Source organism: Chrysochloris asiatica, unplaced genomic scaffold (genome assembly GCF_000296735.1).
Source record: "Chrysochloris asiatica unplaced genomic scaffold, ChrAsi1.0 scaffold00348, whole genome shotgun sequence".
Classification (NCBI taxonomy): domain Eukaryota; kingdom Metazoa; phylum Chordata; class Mammalia; order Afrosoricida; family Chrysochloridae; genus Chrysochloris; species Chrysochloris asiatica.
The window spans coordinates 1,896,390-1,919,452 of NW_006408866.1; the positions used below are offsets into that span (position 1 = coordinate 1,896,390).

Below are 23,063 nucleotides of genomic sequence, written 5' to 3' on the forward strand. Positions count from 1 at the left end.
TGCTTGGTCGGGTATTCTGTGTTGTTGTTGGCGGAGCTCTCTGCTATACATCCACCCGATCCGCCATCTTGTTTGTATCCCCAGAACTGTCTTGACGGCACTTAATAGCAACAACATTAGTTAATAGTTAAGGAACCCTGGTAGTGCTGTGGGTTAGGCATTGGGCTTTTTGCTGCAGGCGAGGTCGGCAGTTCAAACCCACCAGTTGCTCCACAGAAAGAAGATGAAGCTGTCTGCACTTGTAAAGATTTGCAGCCTCACTGAGACTTGGAATAGACTCGATGGCCGTGGATTTATTCTTGGTACTTAGCATAGACTCTGGAGTCCTGGTGTAGCGCTGCAGGGTCAACACTGGGCTGCTTAGCCACAAGGTTGGCAGTTTAGTCCCACCAGAAGCTCCTTAGGAACCCTTTACAGGGTTGCTGTGAGTTGGAACCAACTTGACAGCACTTAACAACAAGAAGCATAATACCAGAAATGTAGTCCACACGTAGTAAGTGGTAGGTAGTACTCTAAATGAGATTTCTGTTCCTCCCCAGCATGCCCTTCCCACAGAACTTGCACTGTGTTGATTCAGCAGCCTGCTTAGCGCCCACAGGGCCTCCAGCAGCGTGAGGCATAGTCTGAATAATGAGAGGAAGCAGCAGCTTCTGCATTTCAACCACCCGATGACATTTCCATGTTTCAGTGCCTCACGTCCAAGGGGAGAGAGTTGACACGCATCTCACTGGTTGCTGAAGGAGGCTGCTGCATTATGGATGAGCTGGTTAAACCTGACAACAGGATTGTGGACTACCTCACCAGGTAACCTGACCTCCTCTCCAGCACTTCCTACAGCTTTCAGGCTAGGGTGGAGTGAGACTTAGTAGGAATAGCTCATTGCTTCTGTTTGTTGTTGGTAAGTGTCGTTGAGTTGGTTCCGACTCATAGCAACCCTGTATATGGTTTCCAAGAGCAACTGGTGGGTGTGAACCGCCGACAATTTGGTTAGCAGTCCAGTGCTTATTGTACAGCACTGCACCAGGTATTGTTGTATTGTTGTTAAGTGCCGTCGAGTTGGTTCGGATCTATAGCAACCCTGTGTAGGGTTTCCCAGGAACAGCTGGTGAGCTTGAACTGCCGACCTTGTGGTTCAAACTGACTTTGCAATCCAGCGCATTAACCCACAGTGCCACACCAGGACTCCAGGTATTATGCACCTACATATTATCAAAGAAAAGGCTGGGGCAAAACATTACTAAATTTTCATAGTAAAATTGTACAATATCAATTGTACAAGTGCAATAACTACTGTCCTTGTTGGTCTCTTAGCTGATGACCTTAAGTTAGAATGTTATCTTCCTTGTTGTAGAATCTCCTAATTGTAATATCTAGTAACTCCCAAACACTTGGAGCTTTGCTTGCTGGTAAGACTTCATTTAAAAATGTGTAAATCACTTGGCAGTCATACTTAGAGAGGTTAATCTGCAGCGACACTCACACAGTCCCAAGAGACAATAAAATGAAGTTCTCCCGTAATAGGAATGTGGACCTCAAAATCTGAGTCTGTTTCTCCAAAGACTTGTGGGTAAATTCAGATAAATTCAGATTGTACAGACTCTCCTGGTTCATTTTAGGAAAAGCACACTTCAGTGAAGCACTGCATGTGTACAGCTGTGCTTACATGGACACTGGGAGGTTGTGATAGTCACATCAGCCGTCTTGGTAATTAGGGAATGTTCCTAGGGAACCAGTCACATGTGGCAGAAGTGTATGTAAAAGCAGGTTGTCACAAAAAATATTGCAAAAAAATGACAACAGAAATGTTGAAATACTCCATTTAAAGGATGCGCTGAAGTAGATTTAGTGATGTGAAAACTTGCTCATGATATTTTGCACATGACAAAAATCATGTTTTAAAGCAACACGTGCATTATGATTGTATATTTTGAAAATATGAGGGAGCTTCTAAAAATTCGTGGAAAAATGTAATTGAAAGATAATGGAATTTTTCCATGAACTTTTTGAAGCTCCCTTGTCTATATAAAAAATATGAAAGACTGTTTAGTATTCACTAAAATATAAAAAGTGATCTCTACTTGGTGGGATTATGGATAATTTAAAGTTTCCTTCTTGTTTCTCTATTTTTAAACCTTTTCTAGAATGAGCATACTATTCTTTGGTAAATGGCTTTTGAGATGAAAACATGCTAATATCCTAGCCTGTCCATTTCTCTGTTTTTATTGAAAGTTTCTCGGGAATCACCAAGAAGATTCTTAATCCAGTGACGACCAAACTCAGAGATGTACAGAGACAGTTGAAGGCATTGCTTCCTCCTGATGCTGTGGTAGTGGGCCACTCTTTAGATCTGGACCTCAGAGTACTGAAAGTGAGACTCTGGCTTAGACCTTGGGTTTTTCCCTCCTCTATTTGTCTCAGATTAAAAGCCTTGGATTCATCCATCCCCAGCCCATTTGCTTTTTCCTTTATCATAGGATGTTACTGATTCTGTTTTCTCTGCTCCTCAGATGATACATCCAAATGTCATTGATACATCATTACTCTATGTCAGAGAGCAGGGCAGAAGATTTAAGCTGAAGTTTTTAGCCAAAGCTGTTTTGGGGTAGGTTTATTTGTGTATTATTTTGTCCTAGCAAATTGCACATATACTATCGTTTGTTGGTGTTAAGTGCTGTTGAGTTGGTTCCAACTCATAGTGATCCTGTATAGTGTTTCTGAGGAGCAGCTTGTGGGTTTGAACTGCTGAACTCATGGTTCACTGTCCAGTGCTGACCCTACAATGCCATGCCAGGAGTCCAGTATCTAATTTGATGAAACATTCAGAATCTCTGTTCTCCATGTTAGGTTTCTGAAGAATCTTGGAAACCTAATTCCAGAGAAAAGTATAACTCAGGGATGGAGAAATTGTGGGACTAGAGGAAGGAATTTGAATTTACAGCCAAGGTTTGATGGACAGAACCAAACCGGGAAGAATAGAAAGGTTAACCAAACATTTCAAAACATATTGCAGTTCTTGTTAAATGCCTTCGAGTCGGTTTTGACTCATAGTGACCCCTGTTTAGGGTTTCCGAGGAATGGCTGGTGGATTTGAGTCACTAACCTTGAGGTTAGCAGTCCAGTGCTTATCCTACAGTGCCACACAAGGACTCCATTGAATACATCCTTCTCTGTAGAAACACACAAAAATGTCTAAGATATTTATTATGTTGTTGTTGTTGTTGTTGTTAAGTGCCGTCGAGTCGGGTCCGACCCATAGCATGGTGTAAAATAGCCAAACAGCTGGAAATGTTCTAGAAGACTGGATGATTATCTGTACTACTGAATCAGGAGCCTGAGTGGTACAGCGGCTAAAGCACCTGACTGTGAACAGATGGTCAGCTATTTGAACCTGCGTGCTGTTTTATTGGAGAAACCTCTGTAGTCTGTTTCCGTACATGTTCCCATTGTCTGGGAAACCCTGTGGGGGCATTTCTACTGTGTCCTATAGGGTCGCTATGAGTTCATTCAACTCAAAGGCAGCATATAGTATTGAGTACTTTGTTGTTCAAAAGAACACGATGGATCTGCATGTTGCAGTATGCAGCTACTGCTGAAAATAAAATGGAAGTGTAGAGCACAACCTACATCTTTATGTTTATTGTTGTTAAGTGTTGTCGAGTTGATTCCAACTCATAGCAACCGTAGGCACAAGAGAAGGAACCACAGCTCAGTGCTGCACCAGCCTTACAACTGTCACATGATAGCCCATTGCTACTGCCGCTGTGTTCATCTCGTTGGGGGTCTTTCCCTCACCGAACCCTGCACTTTATTAAGCATGGTGTTTTACTCAAATCAGTGTAATAGAGATTGTTGTTGTTATGTGCGTTGGAGTCAGTTCTGACTCATAACGACCCTGTACAGGGTTTCCGAGGCTGTAAATCCTTACAGGAGTAGAAAGCCTCATCTTTCTCACATGGAACAGCTGGTAGTTTCGAACTGCTGACCTTGCGGTTCACAGCCTGATTCATAACCACTATGCTACCAGAGCTCCTTGTAATATAGATTAGAGTTAGTTTATATCAATATATAATTTAGATATATCAATACTAAATTTCTACAAAAACATCCAAATACAGGTAGACAGTTGTATGCAAATAGAAAGTTTCTGGAAGGTTACTCTAAACCATGGCTGGCTGGGGCAGCCTTTGTTGAGTACCTTTGGTCCAGACGATGTGCCTGCGGCAGACGAAGTCATTGCAGACCATTCTACATCCTTAGAGCCTCTGTCAGAGCCTGGAACCTTGCTGGACCAAAGGATCTATATTGTGATGCGAGTCCGACATTAGACATGTACCCTAAACATTTGAGGTGCTTGAAAGAGTCGCTCATTAAAAATGCTCCCAGGTCTGTCAGTTTTATTTTGACTTTCCAGGAAAGATATACAGCGTCCAGACAGGATTGGTCATGATGCCACAGAAGATGCTAGGACAACCCTTGAATTGGCTCGATATTTTCTTAAATATGGCCCAAAGAAGGTTGGTATTTTTGACCATTGTGTTTGCTTTTCTAAAAATTAAGGGATCAGGGCAGTCTTAGACCACCATTTCTTATTATCTTTCTTTAAACAATGGGCATGTGATTGGAGCTGAGAATACATGTGCAATTAAAGCCCATCTCACTGGCATAATGTAGTAGTGAAGTTTATAGTTTTTGGAGCTGGGCCCAGTTGGTTTTCAATAAAGGCAGTACAATTTCTTGCTGTGTAATCTTAGGCAGTTTCTCTGGCCTTTAGTTTAGATCTGTAAAATGGAAACCCCATTTTCGGGGTCATTGTTGTGTGCCATTGAGTCAGTTCTGACTCATAGCAACCCTATATAGAGTTTCTCAGCAGCTGCTGATGAGCAGCATGCTGGTGGGTTTGAACTGCCAACCTTGCAGGTAGCAGTCCTGTGTTTATCCTACACGGGGCCACACCAGGACTCCTTAGGGCATACTGGTGAGGGTAGATGAGCGACTGTGCATAAAGCTCTTAGTATAAAGTTGGAACCAATTTGACAGCACTTAACAACAAACAATGCCTTAAATAAATGAAGCACCAGATTGATGGTAGTAACCATTATCACCAATGCTAGTAATTGCAATAATGATTAAAAAAAAAACTGCGTGAATCTTGGCTGTCTTAGAGTTGGGGGAATTGTGATTGTTTCAACAGCAACTCAATATGGATAGATTAAAACAGCATATTGTGATAAGGTCTGTTAGAAACTATGTTTTTTTGTTGGTTTTTTTTTTGCAGTTTATGTAGTCCTTTTATTTTTCTCTAGCTCATTTAATCTTTTTTCTTTTCCTTTTTTTTCATTGCCATGGTTACAATCCCCTCCATGCATCATCAACCAACCAAAGGGTATACCCTGCAAGCCTACCCCCTGGTCGTCAGCACACAGCCCCTCTCCCTCTCTAAGTCTAGAGTTTCCAGCCACTCCATGTCTCCACGTCATTGTCTCTGTCTCCATCTCTGGCGTCACTGTTTCTTTGAGTAGGGTCCCGCACTCCTCTCTTCTCCCTTGATGGTTCCAGGGACCTCCGCTCCTGGACTGCAAAGTCAATCACTCCCCTCCTTGTGCTGCAAAACATCTATCTTTACATTTCCAACCCTCACAGTCAGTCCTGATAACAATTATTCACTATTGTACCACAAGAATCCTATCCCCATCTCCTTTCATTAGCCCCACCCAGACAGATTGGATACTACTCAGTGGAGATTCTACCTTCCTCCGTACCCTCTGGATCTTGGCTCCCTCTTGAAAGCTTGTAAGCCAGTTACTTCTTGCCTTTGTAACATCCCCCCCCACCTCCATTTTGGATAGCTAGTGTCTAAGTTGCCCATCCCTGTCTACCGTGTATATCGAGGGGGTGGGAATGATTCTCGCTGTAAAGATTTGGTCCCTCTTTTGAGCTACTGTATCCATAGGTGTAGGTCAAGTTCATCAAATTAGAAACTATGTTCTTTTCGGACTTTATTACAATGAATTCTAAGATATCAGACTATCCCATTGCACAATAACATTCCACTATGACTCCATTATGTATAAATTGTAGTCCACAGAGGGTAACAATAATCATCAGCCGGAATAGTGTTTTACGTTGTTTTGTGATCGTAGAAAAATGTTCCAACAATCTCATTGGGTATGTAAATAATAGTAGCCACCATTTTTTAAGCTCTAAATAAGTGATCTGTGCTAAGATGCTTTTTATACATTATCTGATTTAATCCTTACAGCAACCTCAGAAACTATCATCATCCTGATTTTATTTGTGAGGCCTCTGAGGTTTTCCAAGGTTAGTTCATGTATCTGGGGATCCACAGCTAGACAGAGTGGAACCTAGGGTTCAAGGCCAAGCCTGTCCGATTCAAGTCTGTCTTCCAATGCTCTGCACCAGGGACCAGTGAATTTTTTCTGTAAAGGCTAGATAGTAAATATTTTAATTTTATGGACAATAGTGTATTGCAACAACTCAACTTACTATTGTAGTATAAAAATTATCATAGATAATATGTCAATGAATGGGGCAGCTGAGTTCCAATACAAACTTTATATATATATAAATAGGCAGTAGGCCCAATTTGACCAAGGACTGACGTTTGCCAACCCCTGTTCTAAGCCACTAGATCAGAGGTTCTGAAAATATTTTTGGGAGAGTGGAGGCTCTGTAGGATAAACACTGGACTGCAAACTACAAGGTCTGCAGTTCGAGTCTACCAGCTGCTCCACAGGAGAAAGATGAGGCTTTTTGCTCCAGCAACGATTTACAACCTTGGATGGAAACCCTATACAGGGTCACTATGAGTTAGAACTGACTTGAAGACACTTAACAACAACAAAATCATTTTGTTTTAGTATCCTTTACCCTCTTCAAAATTATTGCAGGACCTTAGAGAGCTTTTGGAGTCCCGGTGTAGTGCGGTGGGCTAATGCACTAGACTGCAAGGTCAGTTTGAACCACAAGGTGGGTGGTTCAAGTTCACCAACTGCTCTTTGGAATATACAGAGTTGCTTATAGGTCAGAACTGACTCAATGGCACTGAACAACAACAAAGAGAGCTTTAATGTATGTGGGTCATATCTATCAGTAGTTACAGTATTAGAATTTAAATCTGATCAGGTTTAATGAGCAGGAAGCCGGTCATTGTTTTATGCATTCTTCACATTTCTAGCGTGTGTCTTCATTGAAGACAGGTGGCCACTACAGTCGCTCTTGTGTGTGTGTTGTTGGAGATGATGTCATCATCTCTCCTGAAAGGGCTCTGAAACTGCCAGGAAGGTTCCTAGAACTGTTTTGAGATTCACTACATGATACCGTGCTGCCACTGGATTTCTAGTGAAAACTGTATCTCTCTCAAGTAAAAACGCAGGAAATCTCAAGTATGGACTTTAGGTGATAACAGTGTATGATACTGGGTCATTAAGTGGGACAAATGCTCCATACTTATGTAAAGTGTTAATAACGGGGAAATTGGGTATACGGAAACTCTTAATGTATTATCTTCATAGTGTTTCTGTAACTATAGACGATTCTAAAAGAAGAAGGCAATTTAAACAATTACATCTCAATCTTTGCATCACTACTCCCCGTGGCCTCTCATTTTCTGAAAGATGAAGATTAAACATCAACTAAAATAAGTTTTTATGCCATTCATGGGTTTGCATTCTTTGTATGTCTAGTAGAGAAACATAAACGTTTTAAAAATTAAAAAAAAAAAAAAAAAGATACTCAATGGCATTTCTTACATTAAAGCAATAAGATGACTTACCTTATTGTTGCTGTAAAAGCCTTTTATCAGTTCCAAACCTTGTAAATCTGCTGAGGAATAAATTTTAAATGACTATGGAGTGAGCAGTGGACCAAAATTCACATCCCCATATTCATGTAACAACACCAGCAGCTGGTAACAGATTGCCATTCTTAGCTAAGCAGCTAGAAACCGTCTGGTAACTATTGACGCCAGCTTGGGAGTTTTGGCAATGGCAAAGTCATTGTGTAAAGAAGCAGCTAACACCACTTGTCTGGATTTTTTCTTTTAGTTTTTTATTATGTTTTGTTTTTTATCTCAAATGCTCTGTGAGAAATTAGAGGGTTTGACTACTTTATTTTCAAGATTGCAGGACTAAATCTGGAGGCACTTGCTAGTCACCAGGAATTGCAAACAGCAGGCCAAGAGCAAAAAAATACAACAGAAGTTGGTCAACAGCGAAACACAAGGTAGTAATTTTTCATCCTAAACAAGTGCACAGGCAAATGTGTATCTATCTAGTTTTTTATTTAACAACAAAACCTGGGATGTTGGTTTTCTTCCCCGTTTTGAGAACTGAGAAATGTTTTACAAAAATATGAGTAACATTCTTCTATCACAAAAACCATGGGGCAAAATATCATCTTCTGTCTTAAATTAGGAGTCCTAGTGTGTTATTATAGGATAAGCACTGAACTTCTAACCACAAGGTCAGTAATTCAAACCTACCAGTCTCCTCAGAAACCCTATATAGGGTCCCTGTGAGTCTGAACCAACTTGACAGCACTTAACAACATGCTAAATTTAAAATTAGCAAATTTGTGTATCTACTTATTTGTCTTAGTGAGCGGTCTGAAAATGATGCCTTGCACAGACCATGACAAATAGATCAGATCCTTGCTCTAAGTTTTGACAGTGGTTTGGATATGCTTGTCCCTCTCCCTAACTATAGACTGCCACTCTCCAAGTATCTGTGATGATGGAAATGTCCAGTATCTCAGCTGTCCAATATGGTAGCCACTAAGCAGATGTGACTAGTGTAACTGAGAAATGGAACTTTAAATGTTTAAAAAATTAACTAGCCACATGTTACCCGTGGCTGCCATATTGGATAGGGCAGGTGTAGAGAAATAACTTTTGGGCTGTAGAAAACTGTTGTACTTCTTACCTTGATCTTCTCTAATCCTCTCCAGTGTTTTAGAATGCTTGGACTCATTGGGTCAGAAACTCCTTTTCTTGACCCGGGAGACAGATGCTAGTGAACTTTCTTCTTCCAGAAACTGTCGAAGTATTAAGTGCCTTTCAAATAAAGAGGTGAGTGGCCTGTTGTCCCTTTGCAGGTTACATTCAGAACAGAGGGGAGGCCTTTGCACCGAAAGGTTGTCCCTTTGTACCCCATGTAAGCTGAAAGATTTGTTTTTATCAGCAGCAAGCTGGCCATAATGAGCAAGTCTAGCTTCTGACTGGCATTTTGTATGCAACACTTTTAGTTCCAGCTACCCAATAGGAGCAGAACTAGCAGCTCATGCAGTCACGAATAGTGGAGGTTCCTGAGCCAGCAGGCAGTGGCTTTAATGCTGTCCCCTACTTTGAATTTCTGTTCTGTGCTTGGTTCCTGAAGATGGTCCCCTTGACTGTAAGCCTGCTATTATAGCTTCTGCTTTACTCTTTTATATTCTCTCTCTCATTACTGTATATGGAAACACAGTGGGTGAATCAAAGCATAAACTTACAGTGTGATCTTGTCTCGAAGAACCATGTTGTTGGGTTTTTTTAAAACATTTTATTTGGAAATAATTTCAGACTTACAGAAAACTTGCATGAATGTTAGAATATCTACATCTCTTCATTTTAGATTCACCTGTTGGTAATGCTCTGCCCCAGCATTAATGAATTATTATTTGAGTGTGTGCATGTTTCTCTCTCTCTCTCTGACATGTTATTTTTGAGAAACAGCTGCACACATCATGGTCTTTTGCCTCTAAATACTTTCGTGTGTATTTCCACCTCCTTTCATCTGGAACAGTCCTCAGCCTTTGTCTTTCATGATATTGTTGTTTCTCATAATGTATTTCCCTCTTTTTTCTGTAACAGAATGATCCTCATTTTGGATTTTACGTTGTCTCCTCTTGATCACATTCTTACTCAAAATGTTCAGGCATGTCTTTAGAGACCAAAATATGGGTGTGAAATATGAATATTGTTATTGGGGTATCTTTGTTTCTAGACCCTTCTAGCAGGAATAGAAGATACATGCACACACACACACACACATATATACATGTATTCATATATATATGTACACACACATACCATACACATTGCAGTTATATTGATTCCAACTTATGGTGACCCCAAAGATGTCAGACTAGAACTGTGCCCCATGGGATTTATTTATCTGGTTTTGTTTTAAACTTTTTATTGTAAACTGGGTGAACATCTATAGAACAGATTAGTTCCATTCAACAATTCATACACATTTTGTTTCATGTCATTGATTGCAATCCCCACAAGTGTAGCGTCCCTCCTCCCACTTCCTCCCTTGTGTTTCCCGTTTCCATTCCTCCTCCTTTCCGAACTCTTGTGAACTCTCTATGGATAAATGTTGCCTTTCTGAGCTCAAATGTTTGATTATCCTAAGGAATGCTGTTGTCTCCTTTATAAACGTGTCTGTTGTTTGGCTGGAAATGGAGCCATGGAGGTGAGCTCAGTTCTAGACCTGAAGGGCCGTTGTCAGGGCTCCTATTGTCTATCTGACCAGTACGCCTGATCTTCTGTGTGATTCTGAGTTGTCTTCCCCACTTTTCTCCCACTCTACCCAAGATCTTTCAGTGTGATTCCTTTCAGAGTATTTGGTGTTATGGTAGCTATGCACCGTTTGGATTTAATGTTCGTAATCCATTAGTTCCATGTGTCTTCGATTTTCTTCACCCTTCTTTGCTCCAGATGGGGAGAGACCAATAGTTACACTTTAGATGGCTGCTTACCAGCTTTTAAGACCTCCACGGTGTTTTCAGTGGCTGAATTTTTAGTTGATTACCAGGCCTTTCTTCCAGGGTAGTTTCTAACTTTCAAACTTTAGGTTAGTTGCTGGGCACAGTTAACCATTTGCACCACCCAGGGACTCTGTTTACACTTATATACGTACACAGAAATTTTAGGAATTTTGTCTAACCAATACTGTCTATTTCAACTAATTGGTACAGGGGCGGCTCAAACCCACCTGCCGCTCCTTGGAAGCCCTATATAGGGTTGCTATGAGTCAGAATTGACTTGATGGCACTTAATGACAGCAAAAAATACAGAGTTCTTATTTTCTTTCCCTCATTCCCCATTTTAGTTTGCTTTCAGTTCTAGTTTGTTTGTTTTCCTTTTATGTTGACTTAATATTTTTGATGTATAGAACATTAACATAAAATTATAAAGGCAAAACCATACACACAGGAAACTCAGAGAAGTATCAGTCCCTCTCAGACTTGCTTCTCCAGCTCCTCACCTCTTGTAAGTTAATAACTTTGATGTTTCCTGTTGTATATATTTTATTTCTCTTTACAAATTTTTATTGTGGTGAATTATATTCTATCTAACAAACAATTGCCAATGAACTGTTTCTTTATCTACAACTCAGTACCATTAATTATGGTCGCCAGGTTGTGCCACCATCACCAATACCCATTTCCAGAAGGTTTTCATCACCCCGGACAACAACTCAGTACCTTTAAGTAACACCTTCATTTGCCTCACCCACGGGCTCCTGGAAACCACTCCTAAACCTTGCTTTCTCTACATTTGCTTCTTCTGGATGTTTCATATAAGTGGGGTTAGGCAGTATGCCCTTTTGTGTCTGACTTGTTCATGCATGTTTTCAAGGTCCCTCCACATTGTATTAGGACTTCATTTCTCTTTATTCCAAGCATTTCTAGACATATAATTCAATGACCTTGATTTTCTGAAAATTATGAAACTGTACAACCATTCTCACCATCTTTTTCCAATTATTCCAGCACCATTCATATAAATTCCCTACCTCTAAGCAAAAACTCCCCCTCTCTCCCTCCTTTCACCACTGGTAACCACTAAGAATTTTTGGTTTCTAGGAGCCCTGGTATCACTGTGAGTTTGGCACTGGGCTGCTAACTGTAAGGTCAGCTGTTCAAGTGAGAAAGATGAGGCGCTCTGCTTCTGTAAAGATTTACATTCTTGGAAACACTATTCAGGGACACTGAGTCAGAATCAACTTGTTGGCAGTGGTTATGGTTTCTTGGTATCTATTTGTTTAAGGAGCTTCAGTGGTGCAGTGGAAGTCCCTTCATATATTTGCTTATGTCACATAAGTGCGATCAGACAGTACTTTTCATTTTGCACTGACTTAACCTTACTCAGGATAATGGTTTCCAGATTCACCATGTTGTGGCCTGCACAGAACTTCATTTCTATGGTTGAATCAGATTCCATTGTGTGGACATACCATATTTCATTTATGCATTCATCTTTTGATGGACACTTGTATCTCTACCTTTCAGCTGTTGTGAATGATGCCAAAATGAGTCCCTGCTTCCACGTTTTTTGCTATCAGGGACTCTCATAGAATGAGAGTAATTCATTAAATGTTTGGTAAAATTCCCCAGTAAAGCCATATATTCCAGGACTCTACTGTTGTTGGGGGCCGCTGGGGGGTGGGGAGCATTGATTACTGATTTAATCTCTTCACGTGTTATGGGTCTGTTGAGACTTTCTATTCTTCTTGAGTCAATTAGGTAGTTTATGTGTTTCTAGGAATTTGTCATTTCATCTAACTTACTGTATGGAGCTTTTAGTATTCTTTTATGAACCTTTTTATTTCTGTAGGGCCAGCTGCAATGCCTTCACTTTTATTTCTGATTTCAGTTATTTGCATTTTTTCTTTTTTCCCTTTTAGTGTAGATAACATTTGTCAGTTTCATTGATCTCTTCTAAAAGCCAACTTCGGGTGTTGTTGACACTCTGTTCCCTATTTGTTTTGTTTCTGATTTTGGTTGGTTCTTTCCTCCTAATAATTTTGGGCTCAGTTCACTTTTCTTTTTCTAGTTCCTCAAGTTGGAAAGTCAGGTTATTAATTTGAGATTTTCTTTTTCTTACACAGAAGATGACATTTGCGATTGTTTTTTTTTTTTTTTCCTGTGACAGTCGATCCTAGAAATTAAATCAGTATGAGCATTGACTTCATCCTAGAAATTAAATCAGGATGAGCATAGTATTTCAGTGTGTATGTACACCACTTACAAATGTCTTTTTTTCCAAATATTATCATCTATTTTTTTTTGTCTAAAAGCTTTGGTGAATGCTTCCAGAACAGTGTTAAATGGTAGTGGATCTATAAAGACCCACATATTGATTCATGTAGAAAAGGCATTTAACACACTCAAACATCCGTTCATGACAAAAAACACTTCACAAAATAGGACTAGAAGGTGAGAGCAGACATTCTTGGCTTGTGCCTGATCTTAGGGGGAAATGTACTCAATCTCATACCATTAATCATGATGCTAGCAGGAACTCTTTTGTTGTTTTTGTTTTTTAAATAGACCCCCTTTCTGAGGTTCTAGAAGCTTTCTTCTGTTCCTGGTTTGCTTTACTCCATCTTGGTTGGAGGTGAAGTCCTTGTAAGTTGTTTTTGTTCAATGACAGTGTAATTCTCTTGGCATTAAAAGTTATGTCTTCTTAATGCCTAGAGGGCCTGAGAATTTTTTTCCCTTTGTATTAAAAGTCTCTTACTAAGCTGTGTCTCAAGAGTTGATCATTTCAAGTTAATTTTTCCTGAAGCCCAGTAGCCCTTCTAATATATAGTATAGATTCTGGTCTTTTTTTGTTTCCAGAATGTTTTCTTGAATTATATTTTCAAATATTCATTTGGTTCCATTGTTTTTTCTTCCTCACAAATTTCAATTACATATGTACAAGGCAGCTTTAAAAAGTTAATGAAAAATGGAGTGAAAAGATAATAGAGTTTTTCCAGGATCTTTCTGAAACTCCCTTGCATGTCGGCCCTCCTTTGACTGTCTTCCATTTCAGTTCTTCTCCGTCTAATCTTCTTCATCTAATTTTTGTTTTTCTCTGAGATTTTTTTCCCCTGATTTTTTTTCAATGAATCTGTTCTTTCTTGATACCTTGTAATCCATCTTCTGTTCTTAGTTTTATTTTTCTTTCTCATTTAAATTATTCATATCCCCAAATGCTTGATTTCATAACCACAAATTGAACTGCAAATAATGATAACAGTTTTGCTTCAGCTCCATCATTGATTTTGGGGGGAATTTTCATCAGCTGAAGTGCTTTGATTCTCTTTGCTTTTTTATTTTGTAGTTCTTTCGTGTTTTTACTGTTTTTTTAAATTTTTATTCAATTTTTGAACAGAGTTTTCAGTTACAAGGCCCTCTTCTGTTGTTTTGCCTTTCACCGCAGTTTCTTCTCTCCTGGTCTTTTTAAGAATGGTGTTGTAGTGTTGAGGAGGAGGGCTGTGTATGCTGCTGTTGTTGGGAGGGGTTGTCAGGTGTGTTATTTCTCTTTCCTTTCTGCTGGTTCCTTAATTTCCCCCTTATTTCCTTCTTTCTCTAAACGGCACTGTCTCCAAGGGTCATAATCTATGCAATGGATCACACTTACCACTTATCAGCTACCTCGTTACCAACATTTCACATTTAGGACAGTAGTTAAAAAAAAAATTCTACTATCCAACTATTTTGCACATGAACACATATCTGGCAGCAACAAATGCCAGGTGTGAGGCAAGAGTAGCACTGGCTGTGATCAATGAGTGTAGCGTGGCTAGGCCCTGACTCTCGGTGGTTTGGAAATTGTATAATGATGACATTTAACAGTTAGGTAATGATGTGGTTGTCGTCCATTCCCTAGAAGCACTGCTTTCTGAGGTTGTCAGGTGCTGTGGTATGGCAAAGCTTTGGCTTGTGTTCATTATTATGGCATGAATTAGACTTTCTCTGGGAGTGATTTTGGGCTTCATCTAAGTTTTCCATATCCCTTTATACTTTCTCACAGAGAACTTCTTCCATGTTGTGTGTCCTCACCAATGTGTAGCAGTGTGCCATGGGGGAGCTCTGTTGGAATGTAAGCCCCTAATTAGAAGTACTTGCAAGGCTTTAGCAGCCACGTACGGGTCACACGTGCTTATTGTCTACTCAGGATAATTTTGGGGGAGGCTCTGCAGTGTCACCGGTTTTCTCCGGAGCTGGAAGTCAGCCCCATAATGCTTTTCAGTAGAGCTAAAACGACAACTTCCTTTCTATTACGTGGCTCACTTCCTGGAGTCACAGTAGCTCATCCGGGCTGTGTTCTCCACAGGTTCTAGAACAGGCCAGAGTGGAAATCCCCCTGTTTCCCTTCAGCATTGTCCAGTTCTCTTTTGAGCCATTTTCCCCCAGCCTCACTGAGGAGATGAACAAAAGGGTGAGTGGCTGGGTTCTGCTGGGTAATTTATTTAATTACTCTTATAATCTGTCCCTATTTCAGGAAGTAATACATTTGTTGTGTATATCTCCAGAGTTTTTCTTTGTTTCTCTTTTTACTTGAACTTTCTCAGTATGTTCTGTTGTTTTCCCTGTAGATGAGGGTCAAGTGGTCAGAGATGTCAACTGTCTATGTTGGACCATTTAACAAAAATTGCAACCTTAAGGCTCTGAAGAGGGTGTTTAAGAGCTTTGGCCCAGTTAGATCAATGACTCTTGTTCTTGAAACTCACCAGGTAAGGAGACCAGAAAACACAGATTTTGACCATCTAGATTACTGCAAGAAACTTAGATGTTTACAAGAACCATATAGAATCTTAATTAAATGAGCTTGACTATTACCAACTGCAGTGTGAGCTAGGCTCTGTCTGACAGGGGCAAATGTTGACCACCAAGTATTGCCAGCCCATTTAACTTTGAAAGGGAATTGAGAAATCTGCCAACTTTCATATCTATGCCGGCTCTAGTTTTCATAAGCATTATGTAGACCAGACACAAAGTATGTTTACTAATTGGATGTAGCCTACTGATCTTCTGACTGTGTCCTCAGATTTAAGTGATAAAATACTGTTTCAAAAACAGTAATAGTTTCCATGTAGGGCTTTGCATCCAAGTAGCTCCTAGATGGGTTACGATACAGGAGGAGGATTATGGGAAGGTTTTCTCTCCATGGTGATCCTATGACTCAGATAAGCACAAAGAATGATTGTCTCCAAGGGAAGCATTAAGTAGAAAAGGAGCAGCAAGCAGTGCTGTTGAACAGAAAAGTTCTACCTTACAGATGAAAGGAGGCCACTTTAGAAAAGAGTATACTCAAGCCCAGAAAGGGTAAACGCCGGTGACTGGATATCCGGGCATTTGTGGATCACAAAGATGTGACCTATTCAATGGGAGACCTTAGCTCCCTGAGCTTGTAGCAAAGCTGCCTGTCTAAGATTAAACTAACAACAAAGACAAATGCAAATCTCTACCTGTAGCTTTCAGTAATGACACAGCCTTTGATGACTCCTAAGAAATATTAGGAAAAACAAGTTGGATAGTCAAGAATTTGCTGTTACTTATCCCCACACCACCCAGGGAGAGAGGGCTTCCATTTTTAATGACATGTAAAGGTTATTATTATCTTAGGAAAGGTCCTGAACCTTAGATTCCACTAAAAGTGAATTCCACCATGAAGCAGTCTGCACTCATTGTTTAGCCAGCATAGTAAGGGGCATCCATTCTGGTGGCTTTAGGTGTTGTAGGCCATGACCTGCCCCCAGCTCCTACTCCAGCAGTTTGAGCTTGGAAAGCAAAGGTGAGGGGACCTTGTTCTTTCTGCAGCCTCATCTCTGTGTCCAGTATGAAGTCCTGGAAGCTGCCCAGCTGGCCATAGAGACCTTGAATGGTGCTCTGATAGAAGGTATCTCTATCAAGGTAGGGTGACCAGAAATAGACATACCAAAAAATCACCCTTCTCTCAGCCTTAGCCCCACACAGCCTGTATTTACAGTCTCAAGACATATAGGACACAGCCTAGAGAGGCCCCCTCAGACACAAGACTTCTAGTATGGAAAGTTTCTAGCCAGGCCTGAGAGTCTCCTAACGTCCAGGCACCGAAGTCTTGACAGCTTTTGCTTTTGTCAAAGTACACCAAGGCTAATTTGGGCTCTTCCCGTTACTGTTTGTCACTACTCAGGGTCCACAGGCTGATTTTGGGTGGTTCTTTGTGGTAACCCTTTCTCTCAACTTTCAAGGGGACCAAGTGGTAGTATTTTGAAGTTTCTTACCTAAGTAAACAGAATTTCATTGGGGGTTGGAGGCAGAAAATGGGTTTTTAATATTTGGGACAGGGAGAGAAAGAGGGAGAATGTACTTACATGAAAGTAAATACGTCTATTTTTATCTACCTATGTGTCTAGTCTCCACCAAGGTAAACCAGTTATCATTGTCCTCATTTTATAAATGAGGAAACTGCAAACTTATTTTCCCAAGGACTCCAGCTAGTATGCAGAGGTGGAGGGGGTTGAAGTGATGCCCACTAATACCTTGGCTTCTGGGTTAGGTGCAGAGGCCTGTAACAGAGCTCACCCTCGACTGTGAGACCCTTGTGAATGAACTGGAACAAGATTCTGAGAACGAAGGAACTATTTACCTGTCTGGAGTCAGTGAAACCTTCAAAGAACACCTATTACAGCAGTCCAACCTTTTCCTTGGCCTGGAAGCTGTGATCTTGCCTAAAGACCTTAAGAGCGGAAACCACAAGAAATACTGTTTCCTAAGTAAGTCTATACCGCCAAATGTAGCCTGAGGGAAGGAGATTGGCACTGGTGGACACATGAGGTCTGAGAAGGGAAAGGGTCAGCAAACAAACGCTCCTAGGCTGGACCAGGGCAGCAGCTCCTGCTTCTGTCCTTCTGTCTTGGCCCTGGCCAGGTGCCAGCTTGGATGGTGACCTACTTTCTTGGACTTCAATAACACAAGGTGGGGGTATTCTGCTTTCAGAATTCAGAACTTTGGACAGTGCCCAGAGGGCCCTCGACATTCTCACAGACGAGGACTGGAAACTGAAAGGCAGACATGCACTGACCCCCAGGCACCTCCACTCCTGGCTCAGGGGCTTGCCTCCTGAGTCCAGAAGACCTCCAGGACTTCGTGTCTTACCTCCACCCTCAGAGAAGCAAGCCTTACAGGTGAGTTGGATGAGTGTCAGACAGGAAAGGCAACAGCTCTGCTAGGCTGGCTCTGGACTTGTTCTGCTTAGTGACACTTGGGCCTCAGTCTCTTGCTGTCTGACCCGTCTTTCATTTTCCATCTTCTCCAACCCTGGCTACTTCGATCTTTCTCCCAGGTGTCTCATACTCTTGACCCTTCCTGTCTACTGAAGTCAAGCTTTTAATTCTTTTGGTAGGTTTCTAAGAAACTTTGAGGGACTGATGCAGGAGGTCAGAGAGCTGGACTAGTCTTTATGGTCGAGTCTAGGGTTTCCCCACGTGTGGTACACACACAGGATTACTTTTGGTGGTCACAGATGGACTTATTTTATTATTATTTTTTTGATAGTAATGTTGTTGTTAGGTGCCATCGAGTCGGAACCGACTCATAGCGACCCCATGCACAGCAGAATGAAACAATGTCCGATCCTGGGCCAACCTCACTACCGCTGCCACACTTGACGCCATCAATGCTGCCACCTGGCTGATCCATCGATAGTTAAGGACTTGTTTTTTTTTTCTAACACTCATTAAAATAGGCAACAACCCCTTGGAACTACAGGTTATTTATTTTTCATAGATAGTATTGCTTGGAAAAGGCCAAGAAAGAAGTTGTTGACACACTTACAAAACCAAACCAATCGAGGGCCACGAGTAGAATGGTGAAGGTTGAATGTGAATGACTAAAGTTTGGGAAACTGTCAAAGCTCCCACACTGAGCAGAGGAGGAATCCAGACCAGAGTTGGTGAATGACTTGCTCACAGTCACAAAAGCTATACTTAATGGCAGAGGCCAGGTGAGAGCCCTGATCAGAGATGTGGTGCTCCCAGCTCAGGGCCCTACAGGACCCACCTGGAGGAAAAAGCAGCAGCCATCGTGCCCGGAGGAGGTCCTACACTGACTCGGAGGCCGGGGGCTGCGGTGGTGAGCAGGGAAGCCCGCAGTGTGGGCTCTTACATAAGATGAGGGCATTTGTACTGAACCTTTGCTGCACTCCTGTGCCTCTCGAATTGGAGCCTCTCCCAAGGTGAGCAGAGGATACCCTGGTGGAGTACTGATACATGGCTTTGATCCCAGGTCTTGAAGGTGGACCACCCCAAGATAGCAGCCTGGCGCTGGGGACGCAAGATTGGGAAGCTCTACCACAGCCTATGCCCGGGCACGCTCTGCCTCATCCTACTGCCAGGAACTGAGAGGTAAGAACTGAAGGGTTGTCCCTTTGTGCCCAGTCCTTGGGCTCCAGCTGTTCTTACAGAAGGGACATGGCATAGGTATCCAGGCACATACTGAACATGTGCATGACTCCTGTCAGCCTCCACGGGAGCTCTGCTAGGCATTATGGTCTCAGTTCACAGTGATCTGCTCCAACATTATTACTTCCTCAAGAACACAACTGCTCCCAGTGTAAAGGCAGAGGTCTTAGGTCCGGAAGCTTTTCTGGGGCATGAAATAGCTGCCTAACCCAACCTGAGCTAAAATGTCAAGGCCCAGGCTCAAGTCTGACCTCCTTTGCCTGCCTACCGGGAAGGTGTTCCTGCCATCCCAGCTCTCCTCCGTGTTGACCTTGAAGAGTGAGCAGGGCTAGGGTGGCTGCTTCTGACCTCAGAATACTGGAGCAAGGCTGGCTCGGAGCATGGCCCCGGCTGCGGAAGGTGGCCAAGCCAACTTCCCACTGCAGGTCTCAATGTTCCCTGAGTAAAATGAGAGGGATGTGAAGTGAATCAGTGCTTGACACTGTATAATCCTCTCTGTAAAGGAAAACTGATGTTAAATAACAAAACCGATGGGATCTGAATGAGTAGGTGGGTGAGTGAATGAATGGGTAGGTTGGGGCAATGTACAAGAGGGGCGTGGCTCTGTTGAGCAGTTTGTAAACTACTGGATTGCACTATTTCTAAAAAGTTCCTGGTCATTCTGACATGCTAGGATTCTTTCCCTGCCCTAGGATCCCTTGATGTAGTAGGCCTCGAAGCCTGGATCAGAAATGCATTTTCTGTCATAAAGTCCTTCTTACCTACATGCCAGGGCCATTCATGAAGCGGACTGCCTACTGAACTGCTTGAAAGAATTGCTGTCTCTGAAAAGCAGTTACTAGGTGTTTCCACAGAATAAAACCACGTTAGATTAATGTATGTGAACCAGGCTATAGATCAGCTAGCAGCAAGAAGTTAGGAAAGTGACCACAAGTTGCCCAGATAGCTTTTTCGGTTAGGAGCCTGGCTGTGGAGGCAGGCAGATGTGTGTGTACATGGCTCCTTATGGTCAGTGGAGGGAGGGAAGGGGGTACTGAGGGGACGGCCTTTCCTGGTTCCAGGTAGAAGACTTAGATAGCCATCCTTTACTGTGCCGGTAAACTTGGAGGGACCCAAAAGCATGGTCAGTTCCTTGGTTACATGTTGAGGGCTTGGGACGTATAGGGAACAGGGCGCGTAAAAGGTTCTAAGACAGATGTGCCAAGTCTAAAGAGCAGGTCCTGCAACAAGGAGGCTGGCTGTTATTCCTTCCTCTTAAACTCCCACTCAGACTTCTGCAGTCATACTCATCAAACTCAGCAGCAGGAACATGCATCTTCTCAAGAAAACTGTGAGTTTGTGTAACTGCCTCTCCCGCCCTGTCTGATGCCAGCTGATACCCCAGGGAAGCTAGGGCCTTAGGATAAAGGAGAAGTCTTCTTACTGTGAGGCTGAATTCAGCTCTTAAATAATACTTAGCACCTCTGGTCACTGCTGAATTGACTAATGAAAAGATTTAAATTGCTATAATTTAGCAGACTTTTAATAAGTTTCAGTACTTTCATGTGCAAACTGAAGTTGTTAGAATTTCCACTTCACAAGTGGAGAAAAAGGCTCAGATCAAACAGCTTAACTAAAGTCACACAGCTACTAACTAAGTGTACGGTCAGAATTTAAACCCTGATGGTCTAGCTGACTCCAAGATCCTTCGCATTATGATAAGCACTGGACTGTTAACCACGAGGCTGGCAATTCAAACACCAGCCACTCCACAGGAGAGAGATGAGGCTTTCTCCCTCTGTAAAGATTTACAGCCTCAGAAACCCTCGACAGGGTCACTGAGAACTGGAATTGATAGGATGGCAGTCAGTTTGCTTTGGTTGGGCTGGTCTATTGACTCCAGCCCTTAAAGCCCATCCTCCATGCCCAGGAAGGTGAGTGCTTGGTAGTTCACATATCAGGTGGTGACAGGTCTGTGTTTATCTTTACTCTATCTGCCTACTTTGCTTCAGAGACCTTGTCTACCCTCCAACTCAAGTCCAAAACAGTGCCTGGCACATAGTAGCTGCTGTGAAATGTTTAAGTAAAATGAGCCACAGAAAAACTCCCAAGACTTTGATGGCAGATGGCCATTAATGAGATCTTGCTTCTGTCCCATACCAGCAGCGTGACCTCAGCATGCTGTCGTGTCTGTGAGCCTATGTATTTGGAAAACGAAGATAGGGTGCCGGCATCCAGAAGCTATGTGGAGACTTAAACAAAGCGATGCATGTAAAGTACTTAGAGCAGTGCCTGGCAGGTCGGAAGTGCTCAGTGTATGGTTGTCATTATTGTTTACAGTCCTAACAAAAGCCCTATGAGGTAGGAGTGCAATTGTTTTACAGGTTTATAATTGAGAAACTGAGGCTTTGTGCAGACAATCTGCCCTTGACAGAAGTGTGATTTGCCCCTCATCTCTGAAGTGGCTGAACTGGGATTTGAGTCAGTGTTCTCTCTCCTTTAAGCATCTCCAGCAGGAAACCTCCCTCCACCCCACACCGCAAGCACACATCCCCAAACCCGAACCTCCTCTAGCTAGTTTCTAGCCATCACGCACACTTATGGATGAAGCCGTCACTCTTCATGTGTTTCAGCTCTCATGGATCGCTCTCTGGCCTAGGGCTGATGGGAATCAAAGATGAAGAGGAAAGTACTGCCGCCGCCGTGTCTTTGTGAGTCTCCCAGCACTTTGACCTGCCCTCCTTCATGGGCAGTGGCAGCTTGGGGCAGGCAGCTCTTGCAAAAGAGCCTAGTTCATTTTTTATGGCATGGACACATTCTCATCAATAAAGGACTAAAATGCAAGCACTGGTCCTCGAGACTGAGGAAATGTCGAGTCTGTGTGTCAGTGGGTTTGTGTGCACAGGTGCTGTCCCAGCTGCTGGCTCCACCAGGCACCCCACTGAATTTGTTCAGAGGCCAATTTCTCCAAGGCAGACTCTTGCCTCATTGACTGTTGCTATACAATTAAAGCTAAACAGAAAATAGAAAAAAAAAAAAAAATGACTTAACTAAAACCTTGGCAGCTCCACCAGAAGCAGTGGGGAAACACCATTCAAAATGAGGCTTCAGTTCCACCCTTCACCAGTAGGTGCCGCCTCACACCAAATCTTTCCTTTGAAATGTGGACACTTCAAAGTCTGTAAAAGCCAGCCCTTTTTAAGCAACTGTCAAACTGGTAACTTTCTGTGTTAGGAGGGCCATAGGTCTAGGCACACAGTTGTATATAAGCATGTGTGTGTGTGTAAATCACCAGTAAAGGAGATCTGCAGACAGAGGCAATAAAGCTCTGGACTCTGAATCCAAGTCTTCCTGCTCGTTAGTTGTATGAACTTGAATTATTAACATGCCTCTGCTTGGGATAATGATGGCACAGAGCTCATAGATTGCTGTGAATATAAATGAGATGTATAAGATTATATCATCTACAAGAAATTTGGGTGTTTTCTTTCTCTCTCTTGCCTTATTGCTTTTCCAGTACAATATTTACTAGGAGTGGTGATAAAGGGCATCCTTGTCTGGTTCTCGTCTGCAAAAGGAATGCTCTTGGTCTCTCTCCATTGACTCAGTGTTGGCTGTTGGTTTTGTATATATGTTGTTGTTGTTGAGTGCTGTCAAGTCAGTTCTGACTCATAGAAAACCTGTATAGGGTTTCCAAGGAGCAGCTGGTGGGTTTGACCCTTGTGGTTAGCAGTCAGTCCAGTGCTGATCCTACAGCATCACACCAGGAGAGGGCTAAAAGTTTATGGAAAATTTCCATGATCTTTTATTTCCATTTCCCATGAACTTTTTGAAGCCCTATCAGATGCCCTTAATGATGTTGAG

The 23,063-nt window shown here is 42.2% G+C and overlaps 1 protein-coding gene across 1 annotated transcript in view; it reads left to right on the forward strand.

Moving 5' to 3' along the window:
- Window positions 1-21,914, forward strand: part of LOC102815818 (putative RNA exonuclease NEF-sp-like) — a 41,628-nt gene extending 19,714 nt beyond the window's left edge. The window contains exons 7-19 of the mRNA XM_006875965.1: window positions 689-804; window positions 2,230-2,368; window positions 2,508-2,602; window positions 4,412-4,514; window positions 8,138-8,241; window positions 8,965-9,085; window positions 15,110-15,214; window positions 15,372-15,509; window positions 16,597-16,689; window positions 17,318-17,534; window positions 17,758-17,945; window positions 19,045-19,163; window positions 21,833-21,914. Of these exons, the coding sequence (XP_006876027.1) occupies window positions 689-804; window positions 2,230-2,368; window positions 2,508-2,602; window positions 4,412-4,514; window positions 8,138-8,241; window positions 8,965-9,085; window positions 15,110-15,214; window positions 15,372-15,509; window positions 16,597-16,689; window positions 17,318-17,534; window positions 17,758-17,945; window positions 19,045-19,163; window positions 21,833-21,914 (1,620 nt within the window). The remainder of the gene's footprint in view (window positions 1-688; window positions 805-2,229; window positions 2,369-2,507; window positions 2,603-4,411; window positions 4,515-8,137; window positions 8,242-8,964; window positions 9,086-15,109; window positions 15,215-15,371; window positions 15,510-16,596; window positions 16,690-17,317; window positions 17,535-17,757; window positions 17,946-19,044; window positions 19,164-21,832) is intronic.
- The last annotated feature ends 1,149 nt before the right edge of the window (window positions 21,915-23,063 follow it).